The sequence below is a fragment of the Macrobrachium rosenbergii genome, chromosome 32, assembly GCF_040412425.1.
Source record: "Macrobrachium rosenbergii isolate ZJJX-2024 chromosome 32, ASM4041242v1, whole genome shotgun sequence".
NCBI classification, from domain to species: domain Eukaryota; kingdom Metazoa; phylum Arthropoda; class Malacostraca; order Decapoda; family Palaemonidae; genus Macrobrachium; species Macrobrachium rosenbergii.
In genome coordinates this window covers 1,680,583-1,698,712 of record NC_089772.1, presented here as the reverse complement: position 1 = coordinate 1,698,712, position 18,130 = coordinate 1,680,583, and the positions used below count along the sequence as shown (strand labels likewise).

At 38.9% G+C, this 18,130-nt stretch overlaps 1 protein-coding gene across 5 annotated transcripts in view; it reads right to left on the bottom strand.

The window, feature by feature from the left end:
- The window catches only part of LOC136855612 (cell growth regulator with RING finger domain protein 1-like), a 91,321-nt gene that overhangs the window by 48,036 nt on the left and 25,155 nt on the right, over positions 1 to 18,130 (bottom strand). For all 5 annotated transcript variants that reach the window (XM_067132712.1, XM_067132715.1, XM_067132717.1 and 2 more), the window contains one exon: positions 15,853 to 15,986. In XM_067132712.1, the coding sequence (XP_066988813.1) occupies positions 15,853 to 15,986 (134 nt within the window). The remainder of the gene's footprint in view (positions 1 to 15,852; positions 15,987 to 18,130) is intronic.

The window sequence follows — 18,130 nt, the reverse complement described above, 5'->3', positions numbered from 1 at the left end:
AGTTGAAACTTATCCAAGAAAAAGGAAGATGTTCCTTAATGAATAGTACTACTATTACTATTCTTAAATACTTTTACAAGACCACCAAGTCACATTTCTAGACTCCTAAAAGGTCTTGCCAGAATATTTCTTCTTAAATGGAAGGAGCACATTGGAGCAAAGTAAGGTTGAAAAATTCAACAGCTAGTTGGGAAAAGCCAGTGGGAACAAATGAAAAGTAAAAGAAGGAAAGTGATGCAAACAGGGTTGATTGATTTGTGGCTGTTAAAACTGGCATCATAACATCTAGGTTGTTGATGCAGTAATAAAATTAAATAGGAAATTAAAAAGATAAATAAATAAGTTTAAAAGGAATCTAACATACAATATAGCTAAAAACATATATTTATAATCATATCTGTAAAACATATACAATATACATACATATGCACATACAGGCAGTCCCCGGTTTACGACGGTTCCGGCTTACGATGTTCCGAGGTTACGACGCTTTTCAAATATATTCATCAGAAATTATTTCCCGGCTTACGACGCATGTTCCGGGGTTACGACGCGTCGTACGCCGATCCGACGGAAGAAATAAGGCCCCAAAACAGCAGAATAATCATAATTTGAAGGTTTTTTGATGTAAAACTCAATAATAATGCAGTTTACATCATTTTCAATGCACCCAGAGCATTAAAAGTAAGGTTTTCTTATGATTTTTGATGATTTTCGACGATTTTCCGACGACAATTTTCGGTTACGACGGCGCAAGAACGGAACCCCCGTTGTAAACCGGGGACCGCCTGTACTGTATATGATCTAAATTTTGTTGAGGAGGCCCACCTCCCTGACAAAGATATACAACTGCTCTAAATTACAGTCCTTCCAGAGAATCATTGCAAATATGAAATGTCCATCTCTGTCATGTCCCCAAGAGAGGAACCTATGCTTTAGCTTCCCAAGACTGGGACATTCGACAAGCAAATGTCTCACAGTCAACGGCACAATACAGTCACCACAGAATAGAGGACTTTCGCCAGACATCAGAAACCCATGAGTGAGTCGTTGTTATGTCCAATCCGAAGTCTGCACAACATCATTTCTTGCCTCCTTGGCATATAAGGACATGACCAAGGAGACCATGATGACGTAACACATACAGCACTGCACATTTTTTATTCATTAAAATATGTTCCCAAAGGGATTGCCAAAACTTTTTAATTTGCTGATCTACTTGAGAATATAGATCCCAATATGGAATTAAACATCTGGGTTCTGGGGAGCTGACTGCTGACTTAGCAAGTTGATCAACTTGCTCGTTCCCAACCACCCCAACGTGGGAAGGCACAAAGCAATAACATATTTATTTTCCTCTTCTTTTCACTAAAAGCAGCCATTCCAATACACATTTCTAAAATCACAGGTTTAAAGAGTTAAAAAATTTCCGACCACTAAAGAACATTTCTTGAGCCACAATAAACAGTAAAACTATTTCCATTCTGAGTTACAACTTCCTGTAAGGCCTTTAAAATTCCATGCAGTTCTGCTCTACAAAGAGATGCAACACATGATAATCTCCTACTTCTTTCTATATCAGGGAAGGCCACTCCAAAGCCATTGCCAGCATCTGATTTTGAGCCATCCATGAAAACTGCAACGGAGTTATCATATTGGGAGGAATGATTTAAAAATATGGACCACATTGCCACACTGGACATTTCTGCCTTGGTAAAATGAAAATATCTATGCCATTTAACCTATGAAAGATTCCAGGGAAGGCTAATCGAATACCTAGCCATTAAAATCTCTATCACTGGCATGTTTAACTGCCTGATAATACAATTTAAAAGAAAATGGTTGAGGTTGCTTGGTGATGATTTTCATAAAACTGCCAATGCCTTTCATTTTTAATACAAATGCTGGTTAAGGACTTGGGAGCCTCTGAAATCTGTACCAGCTCTGAACCAGCAGACATTGGTAATGTATATCCAGAGGCATCTCACCAGCACCTATAAGCATGCTCTCAGTGGGAGATGATTTAAATGCTCCTGTAGCTAATCTTATTCCTCCATAATGGATTGACTTAAGCACTTTAAGGCTACTAGGCTTTGCTGAGGTGTACACTTCACACTCATATGTTAATTTTGAAAAGACTGAAGATTTGTATAGTTTCAGCATCTGAGTTCGGTCTGCACCCCACAAAGTGTGCCACAGAACTTTCTGCATATTCATTACTTTCAAGCATTTTGTCTTGATATACATCAAAGAGCAGATCTGGAACAGGGTGGAATCCTTTTATCCAGCAAAAGTGCATGGTTACTGTTTTACTAGCTGAAATCCTAAATACAATCATCTCAGCCCACTTTACTATGTTATCCATGCAGAGCTGAAGACGGCATTCAGCCACTGCCATCCTTGTTGCTGCAAAAGATATCAAAAGTTTATCAACAAAAAGAGTATAAGGTACATCTGGGGGAATTATTTTGGATACCCCATTGATTGCTAAGGCGAACAAGGTTACACTTAAAACACTTCCTTGTGGCACTCATTCTTGGTTGAATACATCTAACATTGTTGCTCCAACTTGAACTTAGAATGATTAATTTTTTAAAAAATACTTTGATAAAAAGAGGCATGCTGCCTCTCAGGTTACATTCATAAGGAACCCTCAGAATGTCATATCTCCATGTTGTATCATAAGCCTTCTCAAGATCAGAGAAAACAGTGACAAAATGATGTCTGTTAGCAAAAGCTTCACATAATGAAGATTCCATTCGAGCCAACACATTAGTTGTGGAGTGCATACTTTGAAAACCACACTGACTAGGCGACAGATATTTAACAGGTTCCAAGTACCACATCAAATGTATGTTAACCATTTTTTCCATGATCTTACACAGATATGATGTCAGTGCAACAGCACAATAATTCTCTGTCTTGAATGGGTCTTTCTCTGGTTTCATAAATGGCAGTAATTTTAACATCTGCCAAAGCTTAGGGAAGATATGTTCTCGGAAAATTCTGTTAATAACGCTTAATATGAAAAGTCTGGTATTTTCAGGGGTATGCTTGTGCCATTCTGGAGTTTGTCATAATTTCCTGAGGTTTCAGATTGTGTGAGCTGCCTTGGCGAAGTAGAGCAAGGAGACATCGTGCTGTCCCAACCGTCAAGGCATGAGGAAAGACACACACCCTCCAAATACCCCTGAAAGCCATTAACTTTTGGTGTGGGTACGTCTGTCAGATATCCCTGGTAGGAGAAACCAACCAATGCCTACCTGAGTGGAAAAACAAGGGAATGAGAGAAAAGCCAGCGTACCCACACCTAAGCTGCCTTTGGGAAGATTCTGGTTCTGGAGCTCGTAGGGGAATGACGTGTTACTCCCCATCGCCTCACACTATTCTGCCGCTGTAGCCAGTTACAGCTAATTTACTTTATTCCTTAGATACTTGGATCCTTGTGTAATTTTTAGATAATACAGACCATTTTTAAATTCACCCACTGTGTCTTATTTAAGCTTGACCCTCAGTATTGCAGCCGGACCAGAGTAAGTAGACCCTTGAGGCTGGGTCATGCTTAATCACTGAATATGTTATGTCATCCAGCCCAGGAACTGATTCAATGCATTTACTTTAGGGCTGATTCAAAATCTCTCATAGTAAAAGGTACATTGTACTGTTCATTCCTTGATGTATTAAAATTAATTTCTATCTGTTCCATTAGCCTTCTTTGAGCTGAATAGGTCTGTCATCCTTTTTCTTTGTAACATTTGCAAAATGATTAGCAAACTCAGTTGCCACTAACCAGGGCTCTGCTACTTCACAACCATTGATCTTGATAACTGGAGGCTGACAAGGAGTAAGTTTGGCTGCTATTTTTCTAACTCTATTCCAAACTACAGTGTCAGGGGTGTTTTTGAATTTAGTGAAGATATGAAAATAGTCCAAGATTTTTTTCGTGCCTTTTTTATTTCCATGCGGAAATGAGCTCTTGCTTTTCGAAATCCAACACAGTAATACTCACATTTTTGTCTGCGGTATCTGGTGAAAGGTGATCTCACAGTTCTATGAGTTTCCTGGCATTTACGATGCCCAAAGTCCTACGTATAGATTGAAAACCATCCGAGAATATAACTGTATTGAAAAAGTCAAGAGCATTATCTAAACAGGGAAAGACATCAGCCCAGTCAACTATTGAGCTGTGCTCCTGGAAAGTTGCCCAATCAGCCCTACCAATGTTCCATTTAGGTAGCCTTGAACATGGAGGATTTGAAGCTACTGTATATTCATTACGACTGGAAAATGGTAAAATCAATGAGGCAGTCATCACTGCATACAGATAAATTAATTGCTGATAATGTGCTTGTTTTGAAGTGAAAATGTCTAGACTCTCCCATGTTTAGGATTCCCACATTTTCACTTTTTGTGATAGAAGACAAGCAATATCCTCTTTGATTGGTAATGATGTCACCCCAAATGCTGCTACTATTAACATCTTCCAGAACAAAAGGATGTGGCAGCTGTTGAATGAGGGATTTAAATTTATCAATGAGGAAGACTTCACTACGTGGTAGATAGAGAGAGCTTACTGTGTACTTTCTTTGCATATGGATCTGCACACCTATCACTTGCAGTGTAGACTGGATACTAATACAGTAGGATTTTGTGGGGTGTCATTACAAATATATAAAGCTACACTTCCATTGCTTCCAATATTTATGTTATAAGGGGAATGATAGGCTGTATACATTCATGAGCTGGGACATGTATTATTTATTATCAACCATAGTCTCCTGCAAAGCTATACATACAGGAGACACTTCTGATATGAGCAGTCTTAGTTTGTCCCATTTAGCTCTTACTCCCTTGTGGTGGCATTTGGAAAGTGGGTTTGAATGATGAAATTTGTGTTTTTCCACTGTTGTTTTGTACGTGTGTTTTTGTTTGTGAAAGTGTGGTGTGCTTGAGTGTTTATATTTGTTTTGTCTCTTTTTATTGCAGTCGAGTTGATTGATAGTGGAGCACCTCTTCGCCTATAATCTGGGTTTTCTGCTGACATTGTAGGATGAAGCTGAGGGATGCTGACAAGCACCATTTCTAGGGACCACAGTGGTTAGGAGATTGAAGTTGTGCAACATCAAACTGAGTTTACCAATTGGTAGCCACGTAAAATAAGTGTAATCCTTTCAGAGAGCTGTTAATCAGCTCAGTGGTCTGGTAAAACTAAGCTATACTTACTTTTTCTTAGCCACGTAAAATAAGTCTAATCCTTCGGGCCAGCCCTAGGAGAGCTGTTAATCAGCTCAGTGGTCTGGTAAAACTAAGGTATACTTACTTTTTTTTTTTTTGACTTTGAATGTTTTTTTTTTTTTTGGACACACTATGTGTGCATAGTGAATCTGGGGCTTGATGTTATGGTGACTTCTTAAGGGGTGTTGCCAATGAATATTTTCCTCTGACAAAAATATATAATGTTGTGGTGATAGTGATTCTGCAGTTAAGACTGGGAATGTTTGGTCAAGCGTTAAGTTCAAGGAAAGGGAGATGGGTGGGAGCACAGCACAACTGTACTGACACAGTTTAAAGGATTAAATAGAGGCACACCCACCAAGAAGGGCTGTCCAGAACTTTACGTAAAGGTTGAGTAATAGGAGTGGAGATCCCCTTAATCTGCAATTGTAAATAATCTGAGTTAAGGTTCTTTTGGTAGTATTAAGATTTTTGAGTTAGGCTTAAGTTAAGGGTTCTTGTGATTGTCTTGAGAAAACTGAGGTAATAAGGTGACTAGTTTCACGCGATAGTTTGCATATTACTGTGGCAAATTGAAAAAAAAGTAGATTAAGGTTCTTTCAGTAAATTGAAAAGAAAGAAGGTTAAGGTTCTTTCAGTAAACTGAAAAGAAAGTAGGTTAAGGTTCTTTCAGTAAATTGAAAAGAAAGTAGGTTAAGGTTCTTTCAGTAAATTGAAAAGAAAGTAGGTTAAGGTTCTTTCAGTAAATTGTAAATAAATGTATGTTAAGGATTTTGTTCTGTATGATAATGTAATAAATTAGGTCAAGGAAAGTTTAAGGAAAGACAGAGTTTTATTTAATAACCTCCAAATCTGTTCCCTCATACTGCACCAATTGTGTCAAAGAAAAAGCCCCTACACCCTGACAGTTTCACTGGAGAAAATGAATAAATTCTACTTAGGGCTGTTAAACTGGAGCCTCTTTTAAGTGCTTTCAGCATATCACCTTGATTACAGATGGCTGCCTTCCGTTTTAATGTCGATGATGACAGCACTGCTCCCTGGAATAGGAACGTGCCACAAATGGCAAAGCCTCTCCAGTATCATGGGTGCTGGGCACCTTCAATGGCATCTTCATCAGGGAAATTTCAAGCTCTGGAGCACCAGTTAAGGCTGGTGATTCCTGAGGAATGGTGGGAGAGTCAGACACAACTGGTGCATCCTCCCAAGCATCAGGGACATCAGTCATGGTTGGTGTAGGCTCTCCATAGAAGTGGGAGTGCCAAACATATCTGACACGGCCTCCGAAAAGGCAGGAGTGCCACAGACAACTGGCACAGACTCCAAAGAGGCAGAGTGTCAGAAATAACTGGTGCAGCCTCTGAAACGGCAGGTGTGTCACAAATTACTGGCACAGCCCCCCAAAGAGGCATAAGTACATGTCGCCACTGATCTTCCCTTTGTATTACCAAATGAAGCACTTCTGGTAGCATCAACATTTCTTCTATGGTTCGCAGCAATACTCAAAAAGGACATTCCTGGTCTAACATTACAGTACTAGCTTAAAACTTTCTGTTTAGCCTCTGTAAATGTGATGCAATCCATTACCCTTAGGGTCTGTATCTCTTTTTCCATGATACACATCACAATTTTGTGAAGACAGATGGTTCTCTCTGCAATGTATTAACTTTGCTTCTTTATGACACCATGTTCTGGTTCACTACACTTGACACATGTGGCAGGCTTGCCTTGTAGCTTCTGCCTACAAGACCCCATCATATGACCATATTCTTGACAATAAACCATTTCCTTGGTCTTTGGGATATATTGTTTAACCTCACAACGTAACCATGCTGCTTTTATTATATTTGGTAAGCGGCTTGAATCAAATGAAATTATTAAATTTGGCAGTGGAACTAAGGCTCCATTGATCTTCTTCATCCTTTCAATTCTAATCACACTTTGATCTTTTAATTCTTCTACAAGTTTCTCCTGCAAGTACATCATCAGTTAGGGTGCATATATCATTCCCATGGAGCAATTACAAAAAGCATGTGCAATACTGAGTAGTCCACTTTAACTCCTCCGAGATGCGATAATCGTTTTAATTTTTTACTTTCTTTGGCTCAGGCCAATTCTACTTTCAGTTTTCCTCAACCTTCAGATGCTATCCTAGGCTCTCGACCACAACACTTTACAAAGTCTCTATACACTTTAAAAATATTGCAACTAGAATATTCCAGATTAAAGGTCAAATCATTTATCATAAGGGTGTCATATATTCCTGGTCCTAATTCAGATACTGTACATTTCTTGTCAATTTTCCAGTGCAACTACACCAGGTTTCCAAGCTTTTTCCAAATGCAGATTGTCAGAGGAGGGTGCAGTGGTCATCACCTGTGCCACGACAGTATTATCAGAGGGCACAGGAATACAGTACTCAAATCTTTATCCCTACTATTCATAAATATCAATTATCAGACAAAAAAGAAAAATGAAACCTGAAAACCTTAAAGAGATATCATCAGCCTCTCATGGAGTTTATTCTTCCACCAATGGCACAAGTGAGAGCTGACTCTCAAATCTACGTCCCCTACCCTACCCCACAGGGTAGTGGCCCAAGTGTAAGCCAAACCTGCTTGTTGGGACTGAGAGTATTACAAGAATACAATCAGCCCCACCCTAATCATATTATGGGCAAACCGGACGGAATGACAAAAGTCCTATCCCAAGAACCAGATCACTCTTGGAATCCATGGCCCAGCCCTGTAAAATGACAAATTTTAAATTTAATTTGTATTTTTCATAACTAACAAACCTGCGGTCTTAACGTAAGGGAAAATTCTCTAATGCCTGCTGGAATCCAGTTAACATTTAGTACAAGGATTTTGGTGGCAACAACAGTTAGCCAAAATGGTGGAAACCACAGGTTTGTTGGTGTTGAAAAATACAAATTGATTTAAAATTTGTCATTTGTTCATATACAGAACAAACCTTTGATCTTAACATGAGGGAGACTTACTCTTGGAGGGAGAATAGAGAAAGTCTCAGAACCAACGGGAGGGTCAGTGCACCTGGGCTCACTTCCTGGCCGTAGTGGGACATAAGAAGGAGTCATATGCCTCTGATCTGTTCAGTAAAAGGTTATTCAGCAACCAGACACCTGGGTTAAGAGACAATGTGAACTCCTGTTACATTGTGTCTTGTAGGAATATAAGGAACCTGTAATTGTCGGAGACAACAAAACTTTTATGTTAGCCACCAACCTTGTTTGCTGTCACTTCCCCTCTCCCTTGTAAGAGAGAGGAAGGGACTTGCTTCCATATATAGTTTGTACTGTGTAGGAACAATAGGAAAAGCAATGGAATGGGGCTCTCTCATCTGTATCTGACCGGTTCTAGTGCATGATGGATTAATTCTCTCCACTGCCCACTCGTAGAGGAGAAAAAGAAAGAGAAAGGAAGAAGCCCAGTCATCCCATTCACTCTCACTTTCAAAATCAACATCTTAGGAAAGATACAAACTGTCCTGCTAAGGACACTGGATGAACTACAAAACTTGTTGAGCAGCCACCACCGGACCCACGGAAAGAGTGTCCAAGGCCTGTGGGCAATGTCCCACATATAGAAGGTTGTGAAGGTGGTTTGGCAAAGCCTGTACCAGCCTGTAAAATCTTTCAAATTGACAAGTTCCTTTTGAAAGCAATAGAAGGGCCTAGACTCCTGACATCATGTGATCTTACATGAACTGTATTGGCATCTGAATGTGAAGGACTGTAGGCTTGTTTGATCACCTCACATAGCCAAAAGGAGATAGTATTCTTGGACGCTTCCTTCTTGTTCTGGCCTGTACTAACAAAAAATGTTTGACAACCCGGTCTGAGATGTCGAGTCCTTTTTAGATAGTTACGCAGTGCCATGACGGGACATAAAAGCAATTCTTCAGGTCACTACCAACAAAATCTCCAAGGGAAAGGATAAAAAAAGATGTGAATCTGTTGTCATGAACTGAGGGATTCTGAGTATTAGAAACAAATTCCGGACAAATTTGAAGGCTACAGACCCCAATCCCCAGTGTGTTTAACATCAAAATAGAGTCTATGAAGTTCACTAACTCTCTGAAGAGGCCAAGGCTAAAAGGAAAACCATCTTGAGGGTTAAATTCCTATCTGATAAAGCCTATAAGGGTTTGTATGGACTACGCGTGAGACTGCTAAGCACCAGTGTTACGTCCCAATTAAGGGGTCTAAGATCTCTCGGGGAACAGGACTGCTCAAAACTCCTGAGAAGCATAGATATTTCCCAAGAAGACGAAAGGTTTACATCCTTCAAACATAGAACTAAACCTAAAGCAGCCCTATATCCCTTGATGACTGACACCAAAAGGAGTTTCTCCCTTTGGAGAAAAATGAGGAAGTTTACTACTTGCTGAATAGTAGTTCCGACTGGAAAGAAACCCCACTGACGACACCAATCACAGTAGACGGCCCACTTTCCTTGGTACACGGCTGTAGAAGACCTTCTGAGATAACCAGATATTTCTGACGTTGCTCTGCGAGAAAAGCCTCTCGTTCGCAGGAGATACTGGATAGTCTCCAACCGTGAAGAGACAGGGACCCTACTGACTGGTGAACCCTCTCGACATGCAGTTGGCACAGATGGTTGTGCCATGGGGGAAATCTCTCTTGGTGTTTCTGTCAGCAAAGCTAGTAGATGTGGGTACCATTCTGCGTGTGGCCACAAGGGAGCTACAAGGGTCACCCTGAGGTTCTGAGAAATCATCACTCTGTTTCCTGGATTCCCCTTTTCCCAGAAGAGCATACACTGTACAATTCTGCGAATGGGCTTGCTCGTAAGTTGAGCCACAACAGAGTACTCAAACAGGTCTTTACAGAAGGGGTTACAATGTAATAAAGAAGTTACATTGGGGAGTGACTTGTTGGAGTCCTCCAGTGTTTCCATTCGCGCTTTTATGCGCCACTCTAGAGAGTCCTAGAGTGCTTCCCATAGGGTTCTCACAAGACTTTTGGCCACAACAGCAAAAATTGTTCTAGAATCTTCTGGAAGCCTTTTGGTGGCAACTTCCAGCAAGGTGGTAGAGGTTATAATACTAAAGGAGGTGGATCCTGGCATGAAATTCTGCCAAGGCTGTCCCCTCCAAGATTCTTTTCATAGGGGTCCCAAACTGCTGAGTAGCCATATCCCAAGGGAGCTTTTTCCTTTCAAAACAGAGTTGTAGCATTGCCCATTCCATGGTGGAATTTTTCAAAACTGGGATGACTGTGGCAAATGGCTTTAATTCTGCCATTCTCTCTTATTTTCCAGTCACTATAAAATTCTGAAAATCTGCCTTCACATAATTATTTTGCAAGTGAAGGGACAGAAGGCTGGGGCTACTTGGTGAGCAACGGGTCTTATTCAAAATGAAAGTAGAGACCCATTTTCCATTGACCTGGTAAAGGATGTCTTCTATAGCTTTTAATGCCATAGACACAAGTAAGAGAACCATTTCTTTCGGTTGTATCTCCATGTCTTGTGAAGGTGGTACCAGGCGCCATTCTGTATTTGGGAATGCTGCCCTGTCTCTAAATTCTACATGTACAACTTCAATCGTAGTTTTTCTCTCATTAATTAAATGCCTACCATCGGCAGAAAAAATGCACACTGAGGCGTCTTGCCAAAGACTATCGGTATCATCAGGGGTGAATATCGGAGCCCCTGTTAAGTTTTGATCTGAAGTTTTGTAGTCCAAACTGGCCATTTTGTTGTTTCCAGTCGGAATTCTAATATTAGACTTTGTTTGGGCAGAATTTGTGTCCACTCACTTTTTGATTACAGAATGCAGTACTTTTACACTTTGGGGTGTACACGACTGACTTAATTTCCTTAATTTCCTTTTTGGAATCATGTATCATGTATTGCCATTCTGTGGCAAGAACATCTCTGATGTTACTTATAATTTCCTTACGGAATTGATCAAATGCCGCAAACTGTGTACAGTATCCCTTCTGGGGGAGCTTGCTCAATCAGACTGAGCTTCAACAACTGAACTGTAACTGCCAGTTAACCAAAGTGCAGAAGTCCTGGGTAGGTTACAATACCCCTCTGAAAATGTAGTAATTTCAGTCGGGGTCAGGTGGATCCTAGTATCCCTTTTGGGGAAAAGACCGTCTTCAGCATCTGATAGCTGCATGGGGGATAGAATTCCTTCTGAAAAGTTTCTCCCCTGATTAGCTGAAATTTGTGTCCCTGATCCGTCTGGGTACAGCAGGGCCATTTCAGTGGCAATGTCCACTGCATGTTCATTAATAAGAATGTCACCCCCATGTAAAGATTCCTCTACTTCCTCCACCGGATTAACCTTGGAGGTATTGGGGACTAATGTTACTGGGTTTTGGCCCAAACACAGATCTAGTTCTGAGAAAGGTTAAATATCTGCTGCTGGACTTCTGCCAGAAAGATATAATCTCCCCGTTCCTCAACCCTACTGAACCCTAGGACCCATCAAGACAGCTTAAAATGAGCTGTTTTGTCCTCAAAACTTGCTGCCAGGAGCATACTACAAATTTTGCACATAACCCTTTTAAAGGCATATCCTACTATTAGCTTAAAACAGTAGTTCAAGTTACATAAAGCAATGGCCGAATATCAGATAAAGGCAGTCTCGGCCTGATAAAACAGCAAACTAGATTATAAGAGGGTTCTTTCCTGTATAATTTATATCCTTAAGTGTGATTTAAATGAGCCTAGACTAGGTTAAGCAAGAACCCTCTAAGAAATCCTCTACAGGAAGTCCCAGGTTAACGGCGGGGGTTCCATTCCCGGCTGAGCACCGCTAACCGAAAACTGGCGATAATACAGCTAATTACCCTCTTAATGGAGCCGTTAACTGTGATCCGTGCCGCCGTTAAGCGGAGATCAGTGGCGAAAGTCCAGTTAATGGTGTCGCTAGACAAGCGGTGTAAAACCAGATCACCGGTAAGCGGGGACTGCCTGTAGTCCTCTTGCCAGGACTATGTGAAATTTAATTTTGAATGTCATGCCACTCAGGCTAACTGCTTATACACTAATTTGTTTAACTAACCCAACTGTTTTATATAGCTTAGGTTAATGCTTCTAGCATAATGTCTGTTAGGCTAGAAATAGAGGATTTCTTCAGAAGGTTCTTGCTTAACCTGTTCTAGGCCACTGCCTAGTCTAGGCTTATTTAAATCACACTTAAGGATATAAACTATACAGGAAAGAAACATCTTATAATCTAGTTTGCTGTTTTATTGGGCCGAGACTACCTTTTATCTGATACTCGGACATTGCTTTATCAATTTGAACTACTGTTTAAAACTAATAGCAGGATATTCCTTTAAAAGGGATTCCTCCTTAATCTGGTTAGGCTACTGCCTGGTCTATGTTTATATAACCTTTAAGGATATAGGATACATAAGAACCCCACTAATACGTAGCTTACAAATAGGTTACCAAGTCATAAAAAACTAGGTTATCATTTTATCAATCCTAGGATACTATTATATCTAATCCTAGGCTATTTGGTCTAAACTACTTCTTAGACCAATAACAGGATACTTCTTAAAATGTTCTCTCTTAGCCTAGTATAGGGTATTGTCTAATCCAAATTATTTTAGAAAGCTCTTAAACGTTTAAGCTATAAAAAAACATAAACTCACTAATATGTAGCCTAATATGTAGTTAGGCTGCCATTTTTGTCTAACCCAGGTTGTTATTTATATCTAATCCTAGGCTATTTGGTCAACTATATAAAACAGTAACTCAGTAATGTGTAACCTTATAGCTAGGGTATTACTTACCCTAATCTCAGCTACTGCCTAATCCAGATTATTTAATTCACACTTAAGGGTATGGGTTATGTAAAACACAATTACCTTAATATATAGCCTTAACGATAAACTACCATCAGTCCAATAATGGGATGTTTTGTAAAAGGTTATTACTAAACCTAATACAGTATAAGGTGCGGCCTAGACCAAATTATTTACGTCATGCCTATGTGTATAGGCTACATAAAACAAAAATTTTTACTAATATGTAGCCTTATAGCTAGACTACCATTTTACCTTGCCCAGATTGTTGCTATTATCTAATCCTAGGGTCCTTGGTCTATACTAGGCTCTTGCCTAGGCCCATAATAGGGTATTTCTTAAAGAGTTCTTCCCCTTAATTTAGGTTATTACCTAATTGAGGTTTAGTTCACACTTAAGGAAATGTAATCCTAAGTTATAGGCTACAGACAACATCCACTATTAACCTAGTCTACATTATTCTCATTAATCTGATGTAGGCTTCTTCCTAGGTTATTGTAGACATCATATAATCTGAAAGGATTTTCTATATTAATGATAAATTGTAGAACATTCCTTTTAATTAGAATGACAAATTCTTTAAAACAATCTGCACGTTTCCAAAACTAGCCATCAGCATCATGAGAAAGCGCCAATCATGTGTTAACTAGAGACGCTGGGTTCTGGCTTTCACACAAATTAATTACCAATTCCAAAAGTTTAAACTAAAATTTTAACTGCAACTTGAAGTTAAGCACTTAATTCTTTAGATGTATCCATGCTGTTCACTACTGAAAATACGGAGAGAAGTTGCATTTTCAGAGCACTGGAATTATCAGCAAACCGCACTGTGTTGACCACGGAAGAGTAATAGCTTCCTGGTCTTGTGCCAGTACGTTTGTCAACAATATGGCAGATTGTGCATGCACGATAATCACTTCTTCTTCTAGCAGGTTTTGACGTTGGAAAACTGAGTCCATTACATACTCCATCATGTATTATAGTATTTATCATTACAACACAAAATCCTGCCACTAGACCAGCTAAAAGAGAATTCTTTGATATTACTGTGGTCATCAAGAAGCTCTAGTAGACCACGGAGGGGTAACTCCTTGAAGACAAAACAAATGACTACACTATCAAAAAGAAGGCTTACTCCTTGGGAAAGAGGTCCGTCCCCACAACTCACTGGAATTGAAAGCCACCACAGAATTGCCATGGTGCACTTGAAAAAAATCAGGTGAACCATGACGTCTCCCATAAAAGACTTCATGTTGGAAGGCTGGTAAATTTTAGCTAATACGAGTGAAGGGTTCAGAACTAAACTCTGCCATCCCCCCTCTTTTACGAGAGGACAAAGCTGTCGCCTCCCCATCACTGACAAAGGGAGGAACCATTAAAGAAAAAAAAGTGGCAACACACAAATATATATCTGCTATCACATACACAAAGCATATAGATGCAGTACTCAAAACATAAAAAGCAGCACTGTAAGAAAAACAGAAATATTTACAGTGGTGAAATGAAACAGATTCATAAACCCATCAATTATAAACAGGAGTAACTGACAACTCAGGAAAAAAGTATTTACTGTAGGGTATTGTAATTATATAAACTCAAAAATAATGCTATGAAAATTGACCAGGCTAAAAACTGTACCTAAAAACCAAAGGAAACCTCTCAACTCATCTGGCACCTAGCATAAGAAATACTAATAGAGTGTTGCAGTATTGCCACATTAACTTAACACTGTGGTGGAAAGGAGATTTACTGATTTAGCTAGAAACAAAGATGAGGCAAATTCAGTAAGCTTTGCAGACTGAAGCATCACTCAGCCTAGAGGTTAAGGAAACAAGAGGATTGATAAGGAAAAGTACAAAATTACTGATGAAAAGGGTGAACCATGGTGAATTTTCTCCAGTTTGAACTAAAGCAATACATTAAAGATTTTACATGTATTTGTTGTCAAAAGGAGACATGCAAAATTAAGGTCAGCACTTTCTTCCAATCAATGAGTCAAAGGTGCACATGTGTCTGCAGTAATACCTCGAACATTTGCGAGGTTAGGTTCCAGAACCCGTCATGGATCAGGAGGAATTGCAAATGTTTGGTACGAGTCACTAAAAATGCTAATAAATGCTTATTTCTAGAGATTAAACCCTAAATATGACCCAAAGCACTTAAATTTCATTAAGATTTAGCTTAATACGTTACCCTTAAAAAAAAGAAATAAATGGTTGATATACAAAATAGAGTACAGTATCACCTAATGGGTATTTGCCACACTAGCGCATTTACAGTACGGTACACTAATGTTACCCCTAGACTAATTCATTGGCTGCCGTTTTCTTTTGCACCCACAGTAAGATAAAATCAAGTAACGAATGGGACTGTAAACTTAATGACTGATGTTTTCTTTATCACTGTCAGGAAGGTAAACTAGGTAAAACTAGGTAAACTTCAAGTGTCACAGAAATCATATAACGAAGCTACAATTCAATAAAATAAAGAAAACATGTACGTAGTGTATGCAGATCTGTGATAAACTCACAGATGCAAATTAATTAGGTTCCAATGAAAATTTTGTGAATCCATGAATTCACGAATCCAAAAACACAAATGCAAGAGGTATGACTGTACAGTCACTTAGTAGTCTATTTTCTAGAAATTCTTTATCTGTCTTCATGACTTCAGATGTTACATGTCTAGGGGAATTCAACACTATGAGTGATAGGTTTGTCATTACACATATTTAACTTTTTCTCACCAAGCCAAAATTACCCATATATTTATTGTTTAAACAATTTTCAACAACAAGCACTTACCAGAAAACTTAATTTCTTCTGGCCTATGAAGTTCTAAAGAAAATGGGACAGCTACTTTCTGGACTGAAACTTGCGCTACAGGAGGCTGGGCAACGTGCACAACAGATGTCCCAAAAAAATCTTCACCATTCACCCTGTATGAAAAAGAATGAATTAGGAGATAACACTTTAAACCAAATGTGCATGTCTGAATTACTGGGGATATTTAAGAGTAACAGTTGTAGGTGGGTACATAATGTTGTAAGATGACTTTGAAATGATATTGGGGTGTTTTGGGATGATAGTTTGAGGGATATTTTTGTTTGAACTGTTAAGTTGGGAGATGAACTGTTAAAATAGGCGGTTAATAAGCATTTTAGGGGTGTATATACTTAAGAGTAACAGTAGTAGGAGGGAATGTAAGATGACTTTGGGTGTTTTGGGATGATGGTTTGGGGTGTGTTTTTGTTTAAAATATTAAATTCTTATAGTACGATAATTTAAGGTATACAGTGCTCTCCTATTTTTACGCAGGGATGGGTTTCAGAGCCTACCGCGGAAATGCAAAAATCCTTTCTAAAAATGCTTATAACTGCCAAATACCTTGTACCCCTTAAACTAAAATGCTCATAACTGCCTATTTTAACATTTCACTGCTTAATTTGATAGTTCAAACAAAAATATACCTTAAATTATCATACTAAAACAATTTAATATCATTTCAAACAAAAATACACCCCAAACCATCATCCCAAAACACCCAAAGTAAGCTTACATTACAGTACTCTCCTACTACTGTTACTCTTAAGTAGGCTATATACACTCCTAAAATGCTTATAACTGCCTATTTTAACAGTTCATCACTAAACTTGACAGTTCAAACAAAAATATACCTCAAACTATCATCCCAGAACACCCTAATATCATTTCAAAGTCATGTCGCAAAATCAAGTATACCAGCCTACAACTGTTACTCTTAAGTATCCCCTATCATTCAGACACGCACGTTTCTTTGGCCTACGTAACTTTGCACATTGTTCTGTGCATGCTGTAATGCACTGGGTGTACATTTTACGTATATTGATATTTTCCTGTGTTTTAAGACGATTTTAAAATATTTACAGCACAGGTATGTATTTTAGGATAGTACTAGTACTGTATACAGTAGAGCATCTAAAATACGTGGGTAGTTTAGGACGACGGGACATGTACCTCCAAACAGAATGCTACATTTATGTCATATTAATATTTTTGTGACTACCTACAATTACATTTATGATAAAAAAAATTGTTTACTACAGTAAGTTCTTGGTTTATGTCATTTTGTGGTTAGTCCTCACCATCTCCCATAAATTTATAAAAAAATTTCTTGTGCCATATATCTCTCTCTCTCTCTCTCTCTCTCTCTCTCTCTCTCTCTCTCTCTCTCTCTCTCTCTCTCTCTCTCTCTAAAAACATACAGTATACTGAAAAGACACAGTAAACTATCTTTAACACATTATTTCACTTACAGAATCTATTTATACTGTATTGATCTAATCACCATAAAAATATTTAAAATCCTAATTTCATACGTAGGCTCCAGTAGAATTTTTCTGTGACGACGTAATCTCTCTCTCTCCCAGTATACATACATTTTAATGAAAAAATGCAGTAACTAGTGATAAAATACTGTTCCTCTAAGAAAACAAGAGAATTAGTGATGATTTTAGAGATACAGCCCAAAGAAAAATCCGCAAATTAGTGAAATTGCCCCTGCGGACAAGTGAATGATGTGTTCCAAAAAAATCCGCGACAAATTGAACCGCAGATAAGTGAAACACATAAAACTTGAACTTTTAAATTAGGCAGTGAACTATTAAAATAGGCAGCTAAAAGCATTTTAGTTTAAGGGGTAGAGGGTATTTGGCAGTTGTAAGCCAGTTATAAGCATTTTTAAAGGGGATTTTTGCATTTCCGCAGTGGGTTCTGGAACCTATCCCTGCGTAAAAGCAGGGGAGCACTGTATTGTTAATATTTGGTGCAAAGACAGGAAATGCCCCAGGGCTTGCATCATAATCTATAAAGCTCCCACAGTACTGAACAAGAAATTAGTGAACTTTCCCTTTGTCGTTAGGAAAGAGTCCCTTAGATAACTTATAAAAGTCTCTGGAGCTGAGGAGCTAGAAGACAGTTTCTATGTGGTTAGACTAAGCATCTGATATTTCCATGAAGCTTCCCTGTCCCCGCCTCGTCAAGCAGGAACTTCTACTGATATCTGGAAGGACTGGGAACCAGTGCCTCCTCAGCCACCAAAGAG